This window comes from Eurytemora carolleeae, unplaced genomic scaffold (genome assembly GCF_000591075.1).
Source record: "Eurytemora carolleeae unplaced genomic scaffold, Eaff_2.0 scaffold1105, whole genome shotgun sequence".
Classification (NCBI taxonomy): Eukaryota; Metazoa; Arthropoda; class Copepoda; order Calanoida; family Temoridae; genus Eurytemora; species Eurytemora carolleeae.
The window spans coordinates 1,563-18,440 of record NW_019396995.1 but is presented as its reverse complement, the minus strand read 5'-3'; the positions used below and the strand labels follow the sequence as shown (position 1 = coordinate 18,440).

Sequence of the window (16,878 nt, the reverse complement as noted above, 5' to 3'; positions counted from 1 at the left end):
CCCTTCTCCCCTTCTATATATTTGACTAAGAACGAAACAGGGGGATGGAACCGTGCTTTGACTGAGAACACCAAGAACGGAATGGAATGGGATGACCATTCTTTGACTAAGAGCGGAATGGAACGGATGGAACGTAACGAGAACAGAACTATGGTAAAAAAGGAACGAGAACAGAACGATCTAGATGAAGGCCCTTTTTCTAGAACGGAACGGAACGATTTACAAAAATGTCAGAATGTGCCCAGCCCAATGGGCACCTTAGTTGTATGGGCTAGTATGAAATAAAAATAATTGATTTTAAGCCCAGTAATAAACTTTACAAAATTGATTAAATTCTGGAAAATTAGATAAAAATAAGAAAAATAATTGATCATAATTCTGTGAATCAATTGTAAATTGATTTCAATTCTGTACATAATGTGTAAATAAATGATTTTAATCCTGTAAATCGAATATTAGCTGGCTCCACAAGTTCTTGAAAGAAAACCTATAGAAAGAATTTTTATAAAATAAAGGTTTGGGAGTTGATTTGCTAGTTTTGTACACAAAACTAATTGACACCTTTTATTATCAAAGTATAGTTAAGTTAAGAGATATATATACTGCCTTTTATAAAGTCAAACTAGTGTCTGATAGGATTCTTGCGTTTTTGAATTTTGAATTTTAAGGCACAGTGAAAATAATTGCAAGCCACTCCCCACTTGAAAATGTCCATGCCGTATAAACTGTACAACAATTATACCCCACACCAGAAAAAACAATGTAAACAAGGGGAAGCAAAATTTTAATTTCTTCATTTTCTGATAAAAAAAAACAAGAATATCTTAAAGGGAGTGACCGGCTATGCAAGGTAGTTGAACTGAGTATGCAGTGTTGTGGAAAACTTCTTTCGGATTCATTTGAGACATATAACACTTTTTAAAGATCTGTAAATCCTGAGTTTGAGCGCAAATTCGAAGTATCCACCCCCAAAGTAGGAGTTTTGAACATCGAATCTGCGATCAAACTCAGGATTTACAGAGCTTTAAAAAGTTTTATATGTCTCAAATGAATTCTAGTTTGACTTTGACTTACATAGCCGGTCACTCCCTTTAAACATTTTTGACTAAGGTTTAACGTATAGCATGCAACTTTTTTAACTACTTTTAGAACTACGTCCTAAGTCCCTTTAAGGAAACAAGTATTATGATTCTAATTGATAATATTTCTGTAAATTTGCAACCTGTTCTCTGATATCATCAGTAGTGTTGTTTACTCCAAATCTTCCAAAACATCTCAGAAGTGTTTGCACAAAAACCCAAAGCTGAAATCAGTACAATTTTTAGAAAAATATTAGATCTAGAAAAGTCTAATAGAAATAGTTTAATGACTAGGCAGACCATAAGTGTTTGGCTGGTGTTTTCTGCAATGTGAGTTTCTGCCATAAAACCTGATTTTCCTGCAAAAATCGCACACATAGAGAAAATGTGTTTGAGAAAAAGTTTTATAGAGTAATGCTAACATTGTTTCAAATGTTACAGTAATCTTAATACAATGACATGATACATGCAATTATAATATTCTTTGATAAATTAAATTTAAAACTTGCATTGGTTACGTGATGTCAAACTAAATTGAATTGGACGCAAAATTGAAATCTTTTATGTTTTAATGTTTACTCCTACAATTTAGTTAGTAAAAAGTCGAACCGGTAATACTACTCGCAGACTTGAACTCGGACCCTTTAGTAAAAGTAAATTCAACCTAAAGTCTGACCGCGTCAACCTTATTGCACCGGCTAGTCCTATTGAGTGTCTGCTTTATTTACCCAATGTCCGGGCGATATAGTACAAACTGGAACCGGAAAGGTTGACCCGGCTCGGAAATTCAAATGTACTACAGCTGCCCGTGAATAAATTTTTTTTAACAAAATCGAGTTTCTCATCCAAGTTTGGGCCAAATAAATATAGATATAAACGATGAATATATATTGTAAAATGGTGGTGTAGAAAGTCAACTTCAAAGAACGAAAAAAAGTCAACATAAAATCGACTAAAAAAGTCGAGTTTTTCAACAAAAAGTTTACCTCCTACTTTTTTTCCTTTGTCTAAAAAATTGATAAAAAGTTGTTTTAAATCTTGTTTAAAAGTGGTGTATATGTCGAGGTTGAACAAAAGAAGAAACGAAAATTTATAAAATAAATTACAGCTAATTTGTTTTTTTTCTGCTTAAAATTGCACAAAAAAGAGTTTTTAACATATTGTGACGGTTCTACGAATCGTCTTTTTATTTGTCAAATACAGGGTCACCAACAAAAGATCTGTACAAAAAAATTTAAGGTCTGATTTTTTACTTTCAAATTTAACTGCAGTTTTTAGCCAAATAATCTTTACTGTTCTTAAAGTCTCATCCAATGTTTTGACATTTTTTAATGTAGTCTTAAATTTTTTTCCATGTATAATGGCTTTAACAATTTCAATTTCAATTTTTTTCCCATTGAAAAGGCACCGTTAACAATTTCAGAACTTTTTTAACAGCGTTAATAGAATTGTAATTGTTAACTGACCATGACTTTAAAAAAACAGAAAATTGTGGCGGATATGAATGTCGTCTTCCGAAATACTTCTAGAGAAATCCAAGGGGGCGTTTAGTCGCTCCCAGCGTTCCCGCAGAGTTTCTAGTCCAGTTTCCCGCTGATCACAGACTCCAGCAGCTTCCTTCTGCCGTTCCTCTTCCCCGTCTACCTGCTGGTATCACACTAGGTTCGGATCCAAGGCTCTGAGTTGTCAAGCTCCATGTACCTGGTCGGGAAACTAGGAAACCGGCAGGAGGATGCATTTTCCCTGCCTGCCGGTTCAACTGGTTCTTCTCTCATTTATCTTCATGATGAACTCTCTAATCGCCGTTTCCTGGTCGACACCGGAGCTTCTATATCTGTTTTTCCATCTCCTACTTCAGACAAATCTTTTGGCGTTCGGTTAATCACAGCTGATGGATCAACTGTAACTTGCTCCGGGTCCAGAACTATACCTCTACGTTTCGGAACATGGAATTGTTCCTGGACGTTCCGGTTAGCACCAGTATCTGTTCCTATCCTTGGTGCAGATTTTCTTCGACATCATGACCTGAATGTGAGCGTGAGCAGGAAGAAAGTGTTCTCTGACAGTTCTTTTAACGGTTGTAAGATTGAGCTGCCAACTTCTGATCCGTCTCCAACCTCATCTTTCCAGGCAGCGTTCCTCTCTACTCCACAATGCGTCTCAGACCTCCTGAGTGAGTTTCCTGATGTTCTACAATCCGATGGTTTCACTGCTTCTACTCCACGTCACAAGGTTCGTCATCACATTCTTACCAACCCTGGCCCGCCGGTTTTCTCCAAAGCTCGCCGATTGGATCCTGCTAAACTTGCTATAGCTAAAGCTGAGTTCTCCCCCATGGAAAAAGGCAGGCATTATCTGCCGTTCTACTTCACCCTGGGCTTCTCCACTACATATGGTCAAGAAGAAGGACGGAGGATGGAGACCCTGCGGTGATTACCGCCGTCTTAATACCGCCACGGTGCCTGATCGCTATCCTCTTCCCAACATCGCAGATTTTTCTTCAAGAGTCAGTGGTTCAACTATCTTCTCCAAGTTAGATCTCCAGAAGGGATATTACCAAGTGCCAGTAGCGGAGGAGGACATCGAGAAGACCGCCATCATCACTCCTTTCGGGATGTTCGAGTTCCTGGTGATGCCTTTTGGGTTGCGGAATGCTGGAAATACGTTTCAACGTTTGATGGACCAAATCTTAGGGGATCTGCCTTATTGTTTTGTCTACCTGCACAAAAAAGAGTTTTTAACATATTGTGACGGTTCTACGAATCGTCTTTTTATTTGTCAAATACAGGGTCACCAACAAAAGATCTGTACAAAAAAATTTAAGGTCTGATTTTTTACTTTCAAATTTAACTGCAGTTTTTAGCCAAATAATCTTTACTGTTCTTAAAGTCTCATCCAATGTTTTGACATTTTTTAATGTAGTCTTAAATTTTTTTCCATGTATAATGGCTTTAACAATTTCAATTTCAATTTTTTTCCCATTGAAAAGGCACCGTTAACAATTTCAGAACTTTTTTAACAGCGTTAATAGAATTGTAATTGTTAACTGACCATGACTTTAAAAAAACAGAAAATTGTGGCGGATATGAATGTCGTCTTCCGAAATACTTCTAGAGAAATCCAAGGGGGCGTTTACGGATCAGCTGAGACTAGCATGTGATATTATTAGTCAGATATTTTTACTTTATAGAATTGGGAGTTTAAATAAAATCAATCGTTTTGAAACTCTTTTCCTTTCAAGTTGTAGCACGCCAAAAAATACCGTTTACATAACGAACGTTGTAATGATTGTAATTAACTGTTAACAAATGACTTGAAAAAAGTTGGAATGTGCCCAGTCTTATTTTCAAGTAAACCTCTGTCCTTCATGCAAAGATGGCAATGTTCGATTAATAACAGTACTCTTGAAACCTTTATCTGACGCAAATGTGGAATATTTTGTACCCGATCTCTGCTAAACTGACAACACTCAGACACACAGCAGGCTTAAGTTTATGACTTCTGTATATCTTACATATTAAGGACGATCACGCCCCTCCCCCCGCTCTCACAAAATTATACATTGCTCAGCCCAGAAATTATCTAAGCTTATTCTTTTAACCCTAAATTTAAAATATATAATTTAAAGTATTATTTACGGCCGTGAGGAACTTTTTATTAAAAAAACCGTAATTTTTAAGTTAATAAAAGTTTTGTCTTGGTTGGAATTGTTCATTACTAAGAACGGAACGGGGAATGGAAACGTTCTTGATTAAGAACAGAACAAGAGGGATGCAACCGTTCTTCAACTAAGAATGCCAAGAACGGAATGGAACGGGAAGACCGTTCTTCTACTCAGAACGGAATGGAACAGGACTGAATGGAATGAGAACGGAACGATAAATAAAGAGGAATGAGAACGGAACGATTTAGCTGAAGGCCCTCGTTCTAGAATGGAACGGAACAATTTCAAAAAAGGTCGGAACATGCCCAGCCCTAGTACAACCTGGATGCAGATTGGTAGTGACAAGGATTATACACACCCTGTTATCCGCCAGAAAGGGTTGTTTGTCCATAGAATAGGGTTAATTATCCACGAATATTCTTTTGATAGTACCAATTGTGGAACTCAAATATTGCACTGTTGCAGTACCAGTAGCAGAAAGTGAAATTTTTTACACTGCTGACCTTGATTCCCAAGTGATTTCTACGCACGTGGAACATAGGATTTGTAATAGCAATTATCCCAGCCGAGAAAATCTGGGTGTCTGTAGCACAGGAAGACCTGCAAATAAAGACTCCGAGGTCCATCCAGAGAAAAATTGAAGTTACAGAATTGGGAGCAATTTAACTCTTTCCCCAATTTGCAGAATGTTAAACATCAAAGGATTCTCAATTCCCTATGCATGGAAGATAACTGCAGTTATGGATCTAACAGTTTGATGGTAAAGGTTTTCGACCTAAACGAGTTATCCAAGGACGCTGAGAACATGGGAGAGGCTATGCTTGTGGAACTCAATCTGTTTGGATTTTTCTCCTGAGAGTGGGAACTTATTAAGGAGTGTGTAACCTCCCTTTTTCTACTGGAATATCTCGCCATTATTTTGTGCAGCAAAATTGCAACAATAAGATTAAACTGGACTGGGCGCAATTAAAAGGCAGGAAAAGACCGGTAAAGCTAAGGCAATCTGGTTAGAGAGGTTTCTAGCACAAGAAGAAGCCTAGATTATTGAAGATTTGCGATATTTAGCACAATTTTGCAGAAATTTATGCTGAATCATTTATAAACAATTTAAAGATTTTTTATTCGATCACCTGACAACCCCCCCTTCCCCAGCCTCCGTCTCCTTTGAGGGTGGGGGGATTTAGGTTGAAAGAAATTGTTTTCTATAATTTATGTTTATATCTTTTTAATATAATTGAAATATTGATAATGAAAATTAATTCTTTTTAAAAATCTATAAACTATACACCCCCTTTTTTAAAGATAAACCAGGTTCTCAGGAATTACACACTATCATATATCACAAAAAATATACATTGCTCGGCCCAAAAATGATCTATGCTTGTCCTTTTAACCCCAAATTTTAAAAAAATTATTTAAAGTGGGGGGGTTGAATTTCCATTGATTTAAAATTTTCGGAGAGTAAATGATACATTTATTTCAGAAAGCTTCCTACTTTACATAGTTACAGAACTCAATTTCTTATCAGTATAATACTCTTTTTATTGTATACTAAGGACGGTCGACTTATAACAAATCATAATTGCTTCAATCAGATATACAGACGGAATATAAAATCTTAAAAACTTTGATAAAGACTATTTTGTAAAATCTATTTTAAAAATAAAAATGTAACTTTTAAGAAGTTTTTAATCACTTTTAAACCATCATTTTTCAGAAAAATGAGAAAACAGTTTCTAATTCAGAAAATTCTAACTGGACTATTGCTGATGATTATAATTATAATTCTAGGAAAAGAAACAAATACAATTACATTAAGTGATATGTATAATTTTTTTAAATCTTGAATTCTCTTTTTTTGTAAAATTATTACAGAAAAGGACCATTAATTACAAAACTTTACAAAATTCCCAAAAAAGATTAAAATTGATTTTGGATGCTAAATTTTTAGACATTAATTACAACAAAAAAAAACATTATAAAAAATATCCCAAAAAAGGAAAGTAGATTGATTAAAAATAGTTTTGGTTCCTTTTAATGTTTTTAAAACACTTAAAATTGGGTTTAATGAAATCTTCAATGCTTCAGTGGTATTATCTATAATTTGAAATTTCTTCTTCATACTTCGCATTTCTTAGTTTTAATTATTTGTTTTTAGGCATACTAAGGAGATCCAGTTCAGGATACAGTTTAAATGTACTTAATGGTAAAAAAGGAAAATTAAATGTAATTTCAAAATTTTTAAAACCCTTTTTTTGAGAAAATATTTTTATCACCCGGGAAAAATTATCAAATAGCTTTTTACAAATTGTTAATTTGTGGTTTCTTAATAAAAGCGAATATATTCCAAAACAGACCAAGAAGTTGTCAAAATTTAACATTTTTTCAACTCACTTCCTCTTTTTCTTGAGAAAAGGGTCTAAAATGTATAGTTGTTACTACTTATTAGGAATCCAACGTAGTTTTAAGTGACCCTCTAAGCTCCATGCAAAGATGGCAATGTCCGATTTACAATGGTACCCTTGAAAATTTAATTTGATAAAAGTGTGGATGATATGGTCGTATTTCCTGCTTGATTAGTGTTCAATTCATATAATAATTTCTCCATTGCTTCTTATAAAAAAATCTTCCTCCAAGAACCCGCAATTGAAAATATACAGTTTAACCCTATTCCTGCTGGGGGGGGGGGTGAATTTGACCCCCCTTGTAGTTTTTTTTTACATAACTCAAAAAATATTGGTCTGAGGCTGTTGTAATTTTCTGACTTTTCCTACATACCCAAAGCCCTCCCTTTAGGCCTAAAACCGGGCTTTAATACTAACTGCCTGAGTCCTGAGGCACACTGCCTGAATGGCTGCTTTTTCCTGTAACAAACTATTCTTTGTTTTGACCCACTTTCACTTGTCAAATTTTGATAAAATTTAGCTTTTTGGAAAGCCTTTTGACATAAGGAAACGAATTGCACAAATTTTGCGAAAAAAAATTCCAAAAATTTTGCAAACAACCTGTCAAAGGAAATTTGCACATTTTTAGTTTTTCTTGATTAAAAATCAGGTTATTTAAAATTTTGAACATTTTTTTGCATATTTGAAATGGCATGGTCAAGGGCTTTTCAAAAATTTATAATTTTTCATTTTTTGGACAAGTTTTTTTTGCAAACTTTTTTACAATATAACTGGATTTTGCGATAAAAAATTTAATTTTTGCAAATTTGCAAATTTTTTTTGCAGATTCTAAAAGTAGAGCACAAGAGCTTTCCAAGGATGTATCATTTGTCATATTTTGAAATCAAACATGGGATTTAGAGGGGGAGTCAAATTGACCCCCCCCCAGCATATCCTGGTTTTCAAGTACCCCAGCAGAGACAGGGTTAAAGAAACACAAACATTGATATCTAATTTTTACTTTATCAAGCAAAGATTTTAAAAGTACTGTTGTGAATCGGACATTGTCTTCTTTCTTGAAATAACGCGAACAGTTTAATTTACTTTTTCTTTAAGGTATTGATTTACCTGAGGCTAATGGGTGGTGTACGTCTCTTCCTGAATACTTGACACAAACTGGAGTTCCTTTAACTCTCTGCTATGACGGAGTTGTAAGTGTAACCACTCAACTAGAAATTCAGTTTGCCTTACACAGAGGATTTACAATTTACATGAAATTAATATAAAGTGAATTAGATCTATTTGAATATATGAATATAAATTTATATGAAAAAAGTCTCATACCAGTCATCTAATGAAACCTTTGCCTGACCATTGTCATTCTTTTTTCTACAAAAAATGCATTACCTTCGGCATTTAGCGAGCGTCAGCGTGCAAAAAAAAAATGTATGTCCCCCCCCCTTGGCGACATTGTGCCCCCCCCCTTAAAAACCCCTTTTTTAAAAAGAAACGTTTCCTCTTTTTTGGGTACGTTTCCTCTTTTTTTTTTGGGTCGGTTTCCGGTTTTCAAAAAAAGTTTTAAATTCTCAGTTCGTTGATCGGTTTCCTCATTTTTTGGGTCCGTTTCTGGTTTTCAAAATTGTTATCGACTACACATTTTGTACAATTTGTAGTATGATGTGTATATTTATGTGTGTTAAATAAAAATGGTTCAATTAATTTTGTTATGATTTTTTTTGTATTGCAGAGTCTTTAAATATTTTGAAAACTATCAAAAATCAACGAGACAATTTTTAGAAATATTTCTAACTTGTTCATTCCCTCCGCTCCCTGGTATGTTTTATACAGCAAAACATTTTTGAAAAAAAAATTTTGCATTCTATTTCGTCCCTGAAAAACCAATAAAAAAATAAGAAAATAACATAATATGGAATTTAATTATTTGTACCAGGCTCAGGGGATGATGCTTATTATAAACTATGTTTGTCATCTTATCTTTTTAGTATCAGAAAATTACCAATTTTGTTTTTAAAGTACAATTTCTTGTTTTCAAAAACGGTGATTTACTGTACATCAGATCTGATTTCTGCTCAAAGCTACAAATGTAAAAGAAAAATGGAATAATTTTTTTAATGTCCCACATATATTGGGTCAAATAAAGATTCAAAGTTTGAGGAAAAAATTGCTTTTGTGAGGCACACTGCCTGAATGGCTGCTTTTTCCTGTAATATAGAATATATATTAGAGGGAAATTTACTAGAAAAAAGTGTAAAACGGCCATTTTGTTGTACTGTTTCCATACTGCAGGTGTACTTCACATATTTATGCAATATAAATAGAAATTGTTGTTAAAAGAAAACCAAATTATGAAATAGGCTGGTTTCATAATTCATCAATGATCATTTCACAAAAACTCTATGCCTTCCACTTTACAAACGATGATTTTCCGTTCTAAATATAAATCAAATGATGGTTTTTATTCACCTAATTCATTTTATAAAGTTTATTTAACAGTTTAAAAAATTCGAAATTGAAATGAATAGTCTAGGAAACATACTGTATTAATGTACTCTACTGCATATAATTTGTGAACATTTACATGATTTGGAAACTTTAAACTACCTTTCAGGCTGAAAGGGACTGAAAAAATTCATACCGAGAGATTCTTTAAATTCCACTCTAATATATATTCTATTCTCTATGAAAATAGTACATTCAAGATGAAAATTGTTTACATAAACACATTGCTTAGATCCCGACTGAGATTGTGGAAGTGAAACTAGTTTTGAGTATTCTAGAAGCTTATCCTGAAGCTGTATTTCTAGGTTAGTTATTTTCCCAAAACGATCGTTTTCCATTTTGAGTGTTCATTTTGGAAACCGTTTTGCCTCAAAGCGAAATGATTGATCTTCAGAAAAAAAGATTGAAATAATCGTTTTGAAAAAAAATAGTTTTCGTAATGAAATAATGTTTATTTTCTTATAACATCTGACTTTACTTGTTTCAGACGTTGGTTCAAACACAGGTTTCTTCAGTTTGCCTGCTGCTCAAAGGTAAAAACTATTCGCATCATTATTCTTTTTGACAAATTTTCAATTTTTGTTAAAAAATGTCTCATTATTTACATTTTCTGGACAGTGTCACTTGAATTGGGTGTTTTGCATTATTCAAGGCCCTGTAATCCCCTCTTCCCCAGACCCTCCATAGAACAATGTATTTCCTTGATACTTTGCCCTAGGGCTTGGCACTTTTTCTAGCTGTTCTGTTAGCGGTAAGTTTCAGCAGTCAAAAAGTAAAATTTCAAGTAGCCGTTAATTTTAAACTTAAGAATGGCATGTCCGTTAGTTAACAGCATTTACTTTTTTTAAATTACCATTTGTTTACGTTATACATTTTGTTAACGGCTTTAATGGAAAATTTTCAACAACTGTTAATAACGCCAGTCGTAAACTGTTCAAGAAATCATGAAAGGTGCAGCCATTAATGGTCCTGTACAATATTAATCGTTAACAGCTTGAAGCGCCAAAATGAAATTTGTTAGCAGTTAAATAAATTGTTAACGGCGCAGCCATTAATGATCTACTACGGTATCAATGGCAATAACAGTATTACTGTATTCATTAACTTTTCATGAAATCATTAACGGTGCAGCCATTAAGGGTATTTGTATTATTAGCGATGTTTATCTCTGCAGACTGATAGAATCAACTATATTATCTTATTCTGAGATCCCAGATTTTGAAAACACAAGATTTAAAACCTTCAAAACATTAATTTTTTTACAAATTAAATGCAATTTGAGGTGGAAAAAAAATCACATTTTTTATAAAAGAATCTGTTCTTTTTTCGTTTTGTGTATCCTAGACTGTTCTTGATAAGAGTGAACAGTCCCTTGAATACAAACAGATGCCAGAGCAGTCAGTACAGCCCGAACCTTAGAAGAGTAGACACGTAACCATACACGTCAGTCTACCACTATCGTTCAGGCACTTGTACGACATACAGCGAGAACCCACTTGAACAAGCTACCTGGAAAAAGATGAATCAAGTAGCTGTTATAGTACGCAACCCAGCTTATGTTGCGGAAGTAGAACTGGATGAAGATAGAGTCGACCCAACAGACCTTGCTCCTCTAGTCAGTGGGAATGCTCCCATTGTTACTGCCCCAGCTTCAGAGGATGGAGAAGCAGCTGAGGACGTAATAGAGGACGAGGATGATGGTGATGTACTGGAGGATATATTGGAGATGCTGCAAAACGTCCTGAATAACTTGGAGGATCTTCATAAGGAGGTTAAAGACCTCAGGCGCGCCACTCCTGGAGGCGCAGGCTCCCAACAGCCCCCTGTAGTCCCTCGTATTAATGTATGGGACACAGAGAGGGCTTGGGAGCGGGAATACAAACTGCATTTTGACTCAAGTAGAGATGAGATCAGTAACAGGTTGTTCAAGCAGGTGGTAGATCTGCTCCGGATCATGCACGAGCGGGTCAGCCAGCAAACCTGGAATAAAAGAGATAAAGAGCTGATTGACGGACTGAATAATATGCCAGTCATGCACGTAAGACTTGGTAAATTAACTGAGTGCTCAAAGATCAAGCTAAGAAACCTAATATGTAAAGGGATCATGGCTGATCATTAAGTCATCAGATTATCTTCTTATTATGATTATGTATACATTTTTGAATATATGTAAATAAATGTGATTAATCTAATAAGAGCATATTTATTACTTTAGGTGTTAAATGTTGCATATAAAGGTTTGACCCGTATGATGGTGATAACCCGAAGTATAATGTTGTCAGGTTGCAAAGATAAGTAATTGTATAAAGGTTTGATCCGTATGATGGTGATAGCCCGAAGTGCAATGTTATCAGGTTACAAAGATAAGTAATCGTATAAAGGTTTGATCCGTATGATGGAGATAACCCAAAGTATGATGTTATCTATTAGCAAAGATAATTGATTACATAAAGGTTATATAACTTGAGGTGTGATCTTATCAAAGTTGCTAGTTTAAGTTGCTACCTTGTTACTTTGCTAATTTTGGTTTGTGAAAATACCACAGTTTTTAGCTGTTACATTTTTTTCATAAATGGCTTATCTGTTTCAATGTCCTAAAAGTTAACAGTTTTTGCTGTTTTTTAACGGACACTTTCGTTAATTTTCGAAAACCCGGCCGTTCCGTCAAAGGAACTTTGCCCAACCCTACTTTGCCCCATATCTACTCAAGTGCAGAGTCTAATTATCTGGAGGTATTAAACAAATGGAAAAGACTGCTTTTCTTTCAAATTAGCACTGAACAATTTTGTGTTAATCTTTTATGAAAAAAACAATTTTTGAATATGTGTGTTAGTGTCATTTACACAAATCCTTGCCCAGTAAAGATGACAGTTACTGGAATGTTAAACAAAACAAACGTTGTTTTCAAAATGACGATATTATCAAAGATGGGGATGGGTTTAGAACGAACAACATTTTGTGTAAATTATGGTGTCATTCATTAAAAAAAATTAACATTGGAGGAACGACTTGGATTGTTCAGAGAAATGAAAAACGTTATTTAAAAACGAACAAATTAAAATCTATAATTTTTTTAACAAACTGGAAAAATTCTTGTTTTTTCACTGAACGATTTTTAAATACAAACTTTTAAAACAAAGGATGTTTCTTACTGAACGAACGATTTTTATTAACAAACTTTTTTATAAAACGGTAGTATTTTTACTGAATGAACAAGTTTACTAAGTAATTGTTTAGTGAAACACAAAATTCAAATGAAATTGATTGAAAATAATCGATTATTTTAGTAACAAGAAATGTTGACAGTGTTTGCAGACATGCAAACAGAGAAACCAAGACTGCATACTTGTGCATTATACTATATTCTATTTTCTATGAAAATATTTGAATAAAAATTCCTTGAAACTAACGTATAAAAAAGTTATAAATTACATGTAAAATATAAATAATTGTTTAAATCATGTTGATTGTCTAGGGGTGTTAAAGTAGTGTCTGTAGATGCAGTTTATAAGAACATGGTATTCCTACACAAAAGTGCTGGTTAGTAGGGACTGTAAACTTTAAACACCAAAGAAGATTAACTAAATTATGTTTTTCGTTGAAAACATTTGTAATCTTTGCAAATAGCACAATACACATTGAACACTGCAATGGCGAGGTAAAAAATGGAAATAGTGTTTGCGATACAAGAAGTTCATTTTTAGCTCATTAAAAATAAAAAAAAATAAAATAGAACTCATACTTTAACAGTCATAAAACTATGGGTGGTATAAAAAAAGTTCAAAAAGTACAATGTTACAATATATTAATTATTTTTGTCACATGATATTACTTCCATTTTTAAGTGCTTTTTAAATGAGTAAATTAAGGATATAAAGCTTAAATTATAGAAAACATTTGCTTAATGCAAATAATTGAAATTATAAAAAAATAGATAATTTTGATGACTATTTATAAAACTGTTTACTATTTTGGTTCCTGGTGCTAGAAAGTTCAACAGACATATTTTCTCTTTACAAGAAGGTTCAAGCCTTTTCAATTTATTTTGTCCTGAGCGAAGAGAAGCTTTTTTATAGTGATAAATTCTCTTGACTTCTTTGTTTTTGTGTATCCATGCTGTTTGACAGCTTAATTTAAATCAACTAATTAAGTTCGAAAGTCGTCTTCATTGTATTGATATAATTGCCTACCACTGTAGATAAAACAAGATTTTTTGCAAAGTAAAAAAAGTCAAAAAAGTTTATTTAGATTTTTTCTAAATCAAGAAATATTTGTGAGAAAGTCCGAGAACTTTATGATTACTTAATAGAATATCCGTAATAAAATGAACCATGATTTAAGTATGAATGATTAAGTTTTATAAGAATAATTAAAGAAAATATTTTGTTCAGTTTTGAATGGGGTAGAGAATCACATAACCATGGTGAACAATGCAATAAGGAAAATTATTTATATATACTTTTTTAACAATTTATTATTTTGAATTTTAAATTTATGAATTTTATCATATTTCATTCAGAGAAAAATTTCATAATTTCAGGAGTTTGTCTTTCAGGAGTTTGTATTTTCAGGAGTTTGTCTCGTCAAGAGTTTGTCTTTCATGAGTTTGTCTTTCCGGAGTTTGTCTTTCAGGAGTTTGTCTTTCAGGAGTTTGTCTTTCAGGAGTTTGTCTTTCAGGAGTTTGTCATGGCACCATACAGATGATACAGACATTGTTTTCCTTCTGTCAGCTGTCCCTGCTTCTGATAATTTTGAAGAAAAAAACATTGAAATGTCATTCTAAAATTTAATTTGAGTTTTGAGTCCCAATCCTGGTTCCGCCTGGTTATCTTAAAGACAGATCAAACAGCATTTGTCCACTAAGAAATCGACTCCAAATGTTTTTTTGCGACAAATAGGAGTTACAAATTTGAATTATGTATAAAGGGGGGGACTCCAGTATGGAAGGAATCCTGTTTTTATCCCAGGTTTTTACCCTTTCCGAGTTCTGCTGCATTTTAAGGTTAGCCATTGGAGTTACAGAATGGGGAGTTGTTGGCTTTGTGGCTCAGAATGTGGCATTTTCTACGGTAGTTAGTTCTTCATAGTCGGCTTTAGGGCTGTTAATCGTTTTTGAAAACAATAGTTTTTTGTTTTGTTTTCCGATCGTTTTCAAAAATGATCGTTTCGTTTTCAGAAAAAAATTATAGTTTTTAAAAAAGACCCACATGTTTTGAACTTTTATGAAACGAATAACAATCGTTTTTGAAAAAAAAATTACATGCAACCTTATAGAATGGTGTCTTACATTAAGTTAAACAGTTGTGGGGGAGCTAAAACTTCTTAATATTTTCTTTAAAACTACTCAATGATAAGTACAGATGCCCTTCAGGTGGGTTTCCTAACAGTTAACGATCGTTAATGAAGGGTCGTCATTAACAATCATTTAAAAAATGACGAGCTTAATAAAAATGATCGTTTTTAAAAAACAAACTTTCAAAAAACTTTCGTTTTCGATTTTTCATCGTCGTTTTCATACAATCGTTTTTCAAAGAACGTTAACATCCCCAGTCGGCTGGATTCAATCCTTTAGATGTTTATTTATGAATAAGTGTGCCATTTCAAATATTGGTTTTTTATTATTTACTACTGTGTCCTGATATCCAAAAAAGGATCTTGATTGTAATAAAGCTTTCATTATAGTTTGATAAAAATAGTTTCGAACCTTTTAGACATTTATGATCAATGGAAATTAATTGAATGCTTATGGCCCTAAAATTAAAAAAGTTATGGCAGTTTTAAGTTTGTCACATAGGCTTGAAACCAAGATAATAGTAAAAGTAAAATAAAATTTTATATTTGCATTCATACCTTTATTTAGTGTTTGCTGAACAGATACTAAATATAAAAAAGGATTAAAAATTAAAATTAATGTTAACCGTTTTGGATTGTTTTTAGAAAAAAAAACTTTTCAAAGATTTCAAAACTGTTAAACTTTGGTTTTATTAGACGTAGCAATTATTTTTTGAATCAGTTTTTATGTCGTTTTTTGGTCGTTTCTTTGGACGTTTTTCGGTCTTTTTTGGGGGTTTTTTCAGTTGTTTTTGGGTCGTTTTTTGGGCATAACTTCTGTTTATGGCTTAAACCTGACATAGTGTAAGAAAAAGTTATGCTTAGAATACACAATTTAAAATTCATTTGTTTTCATTATACTATGCTAAATTTTGACTCTGAAATAAAAAATAAACAAAGTTTCAAATTAAAATATAGCTTTTGTATTTTAATACTACAGCTAGATCGTTTGTTCCACGTTCCATTTTTTCTAATTGTTCAATCCCTGTTCTATTCCGTGTCGTTCCATTCCATTCTTTGTGGAAAACTGCAGAAAACAGTTCTTTGCAAATAATTGTTAACTGTTTTGATTGTTTCCTATTTTAAAACAAGGGGTTTCAGCAAAAATAGTCCCGAACTTTTTATATTTTGAGATACAGATCTAAAACTTACACATTTGAAAACCCTACCAAAAATGGATGCAATAACATATTTCACATTTGTCAAAAATATTTGAGTTTCCGAATTTAAACTTTAGTGATTCCGGAACATTATTTTCAATCAATAATTGTTATCTCTACCTCTACGTTTGGTAATTTATAGATAGTTAAAATATTCTATGTGGTCGTTTTTATTTTGGAACAATGCCATCATTTTTGCTGATTCTGTTTGATCCTGTGAAAGTAAGATTGTTCCCCAGAAACGATGCCCAGGCCTTGCAGAAACGCAATGGAAATGTTCACTTCAAGTCTAAAACAGGGGCTGACAAAATTATAAAATAATTCTGCAGTGATGTGTATTTAAGCTACCTAGCTGGACTAGATGATCGATACGATTACGGTGAGGTTAAAAACCAAATGGCTACGAGGTATGTAAAATCATTTTTACCAACAAAAATTTAGTTTATCTGATGTTCTAATAAAGTTGTAAACTTTGCTTCCAAATGGTTTTTGTTTAGTCACTGCAATTTTTAGTCTTTTCTGAAAGATTTTGTTTTCTATAATCAGTTTCTCTATGAAGATTGGTCATTGCTAATTTTTCGTTTAGAAAATTAGATTTCACTATAAATTCTGAGGCATGATTATAAAAATGTATTAAAGAACAATTGGGCTATAACTAACTCTTCTGCATTACCAATTTTTAGAGAGGAATTGAGCTTTTGCCAGAAACTCTGATTTTTTAATCCCTATTTTATTGTATT

General features: G+C 33.1%; 2 protein-coding genes across 2 annotated transcripts; both read left to right on the top strand.

The window, feature by feature from the left end:
* Window positions 1-2,774: 2,774 nt before the first annotated feature.
* LOC111710892 (uncharacterized) lies at window positions 2,775-5,599 on the top strand. The gene is made up of 3 exons (XM_023485079.1): window positions 2,775-3,508; window positions 3,585-3,708; window positions 5,429-5,599. Exons 1-3 carry the CDS (start codon window positions 2,775-2,777, stop codon window positions 5,597-5,599), a joined length of 1,029 nt encoding a protein of 342 aa, XP_023340847.1.
* Window positions 5,600-6,464: 865 nt separating this feature from the next.
* LOC111710891 (uncharacterized) lies at window positions 6,465-16,613 on the top strand. The gene is made up of 8 exons (XM_023485078.1): window positions 6,465-6,534; window positions 6,902-6,949; window positions 8,244-8,338; window positions 9,880-9,952; window positions 10,135-10,180; window positions 13,123-13,187; window positions 14,039-14,087; window positions 16,468-16,613. Exons 1-8 carry the CDS (start codon window positions 6,465-6,467, stop codon window positions 16,577-16,579), a joined length of 558 nt encoding a protein of 185 aa, XP_023340846.1. The 3' UTR covers window positions 16,580-16,613.
* The last annotated feature ends 265 nt before the right edge of the window (window positions 16,614-16,878 follow it).

Excerpts from the sequence above, each read along its gene's own strand:
- LOC111710892 (XM_023485079.1), top strand. The coding sequence starts at position 2,775 with ATGTACCTGGTCGGGAAACTAGGAAACCGGCAGGAGGATGCATTTTCC. Across the intron at positions 3,509-3,584 it reads CGGAGGATGGAGACCCTGCG|AGTCAGTGGTTCAACTATCT; the intron begins GTGATTACCGCC and ends TTTTTCTTCAAG. Across the intron at positions 3,709-5,428 it reads TCGGGATGTTCGAGTTCCTG|AATGTTAAACATCAAAGGAT; the intron begins GTGATGCCTTTT and ends CCCAATTTGCAG.
- LOC111710891 (XM_023485078.1), top strand. The coding sequence starts at position 6,465 with ATGAGAAAACAGTTTCTAATTCAGAAAATTCTAACTGGACTATTGCTG. Across the intron at positions 6,950-8,243 it reads CAGTTTAAATGTACTTAATG|GTATTGATTTACCTGAGGCT; the intron begins GTAAAAAAGGAA and ends TTTTTCTTTAAG. Across the intron at positions 10,181-13,122 it reads AGTTTGCCTGCTGCTCAAAG|GGGTGTTAAAGTAGTGTCTG; the intron begins GTAAAAACTATT and ends TTGATTGTCTAG.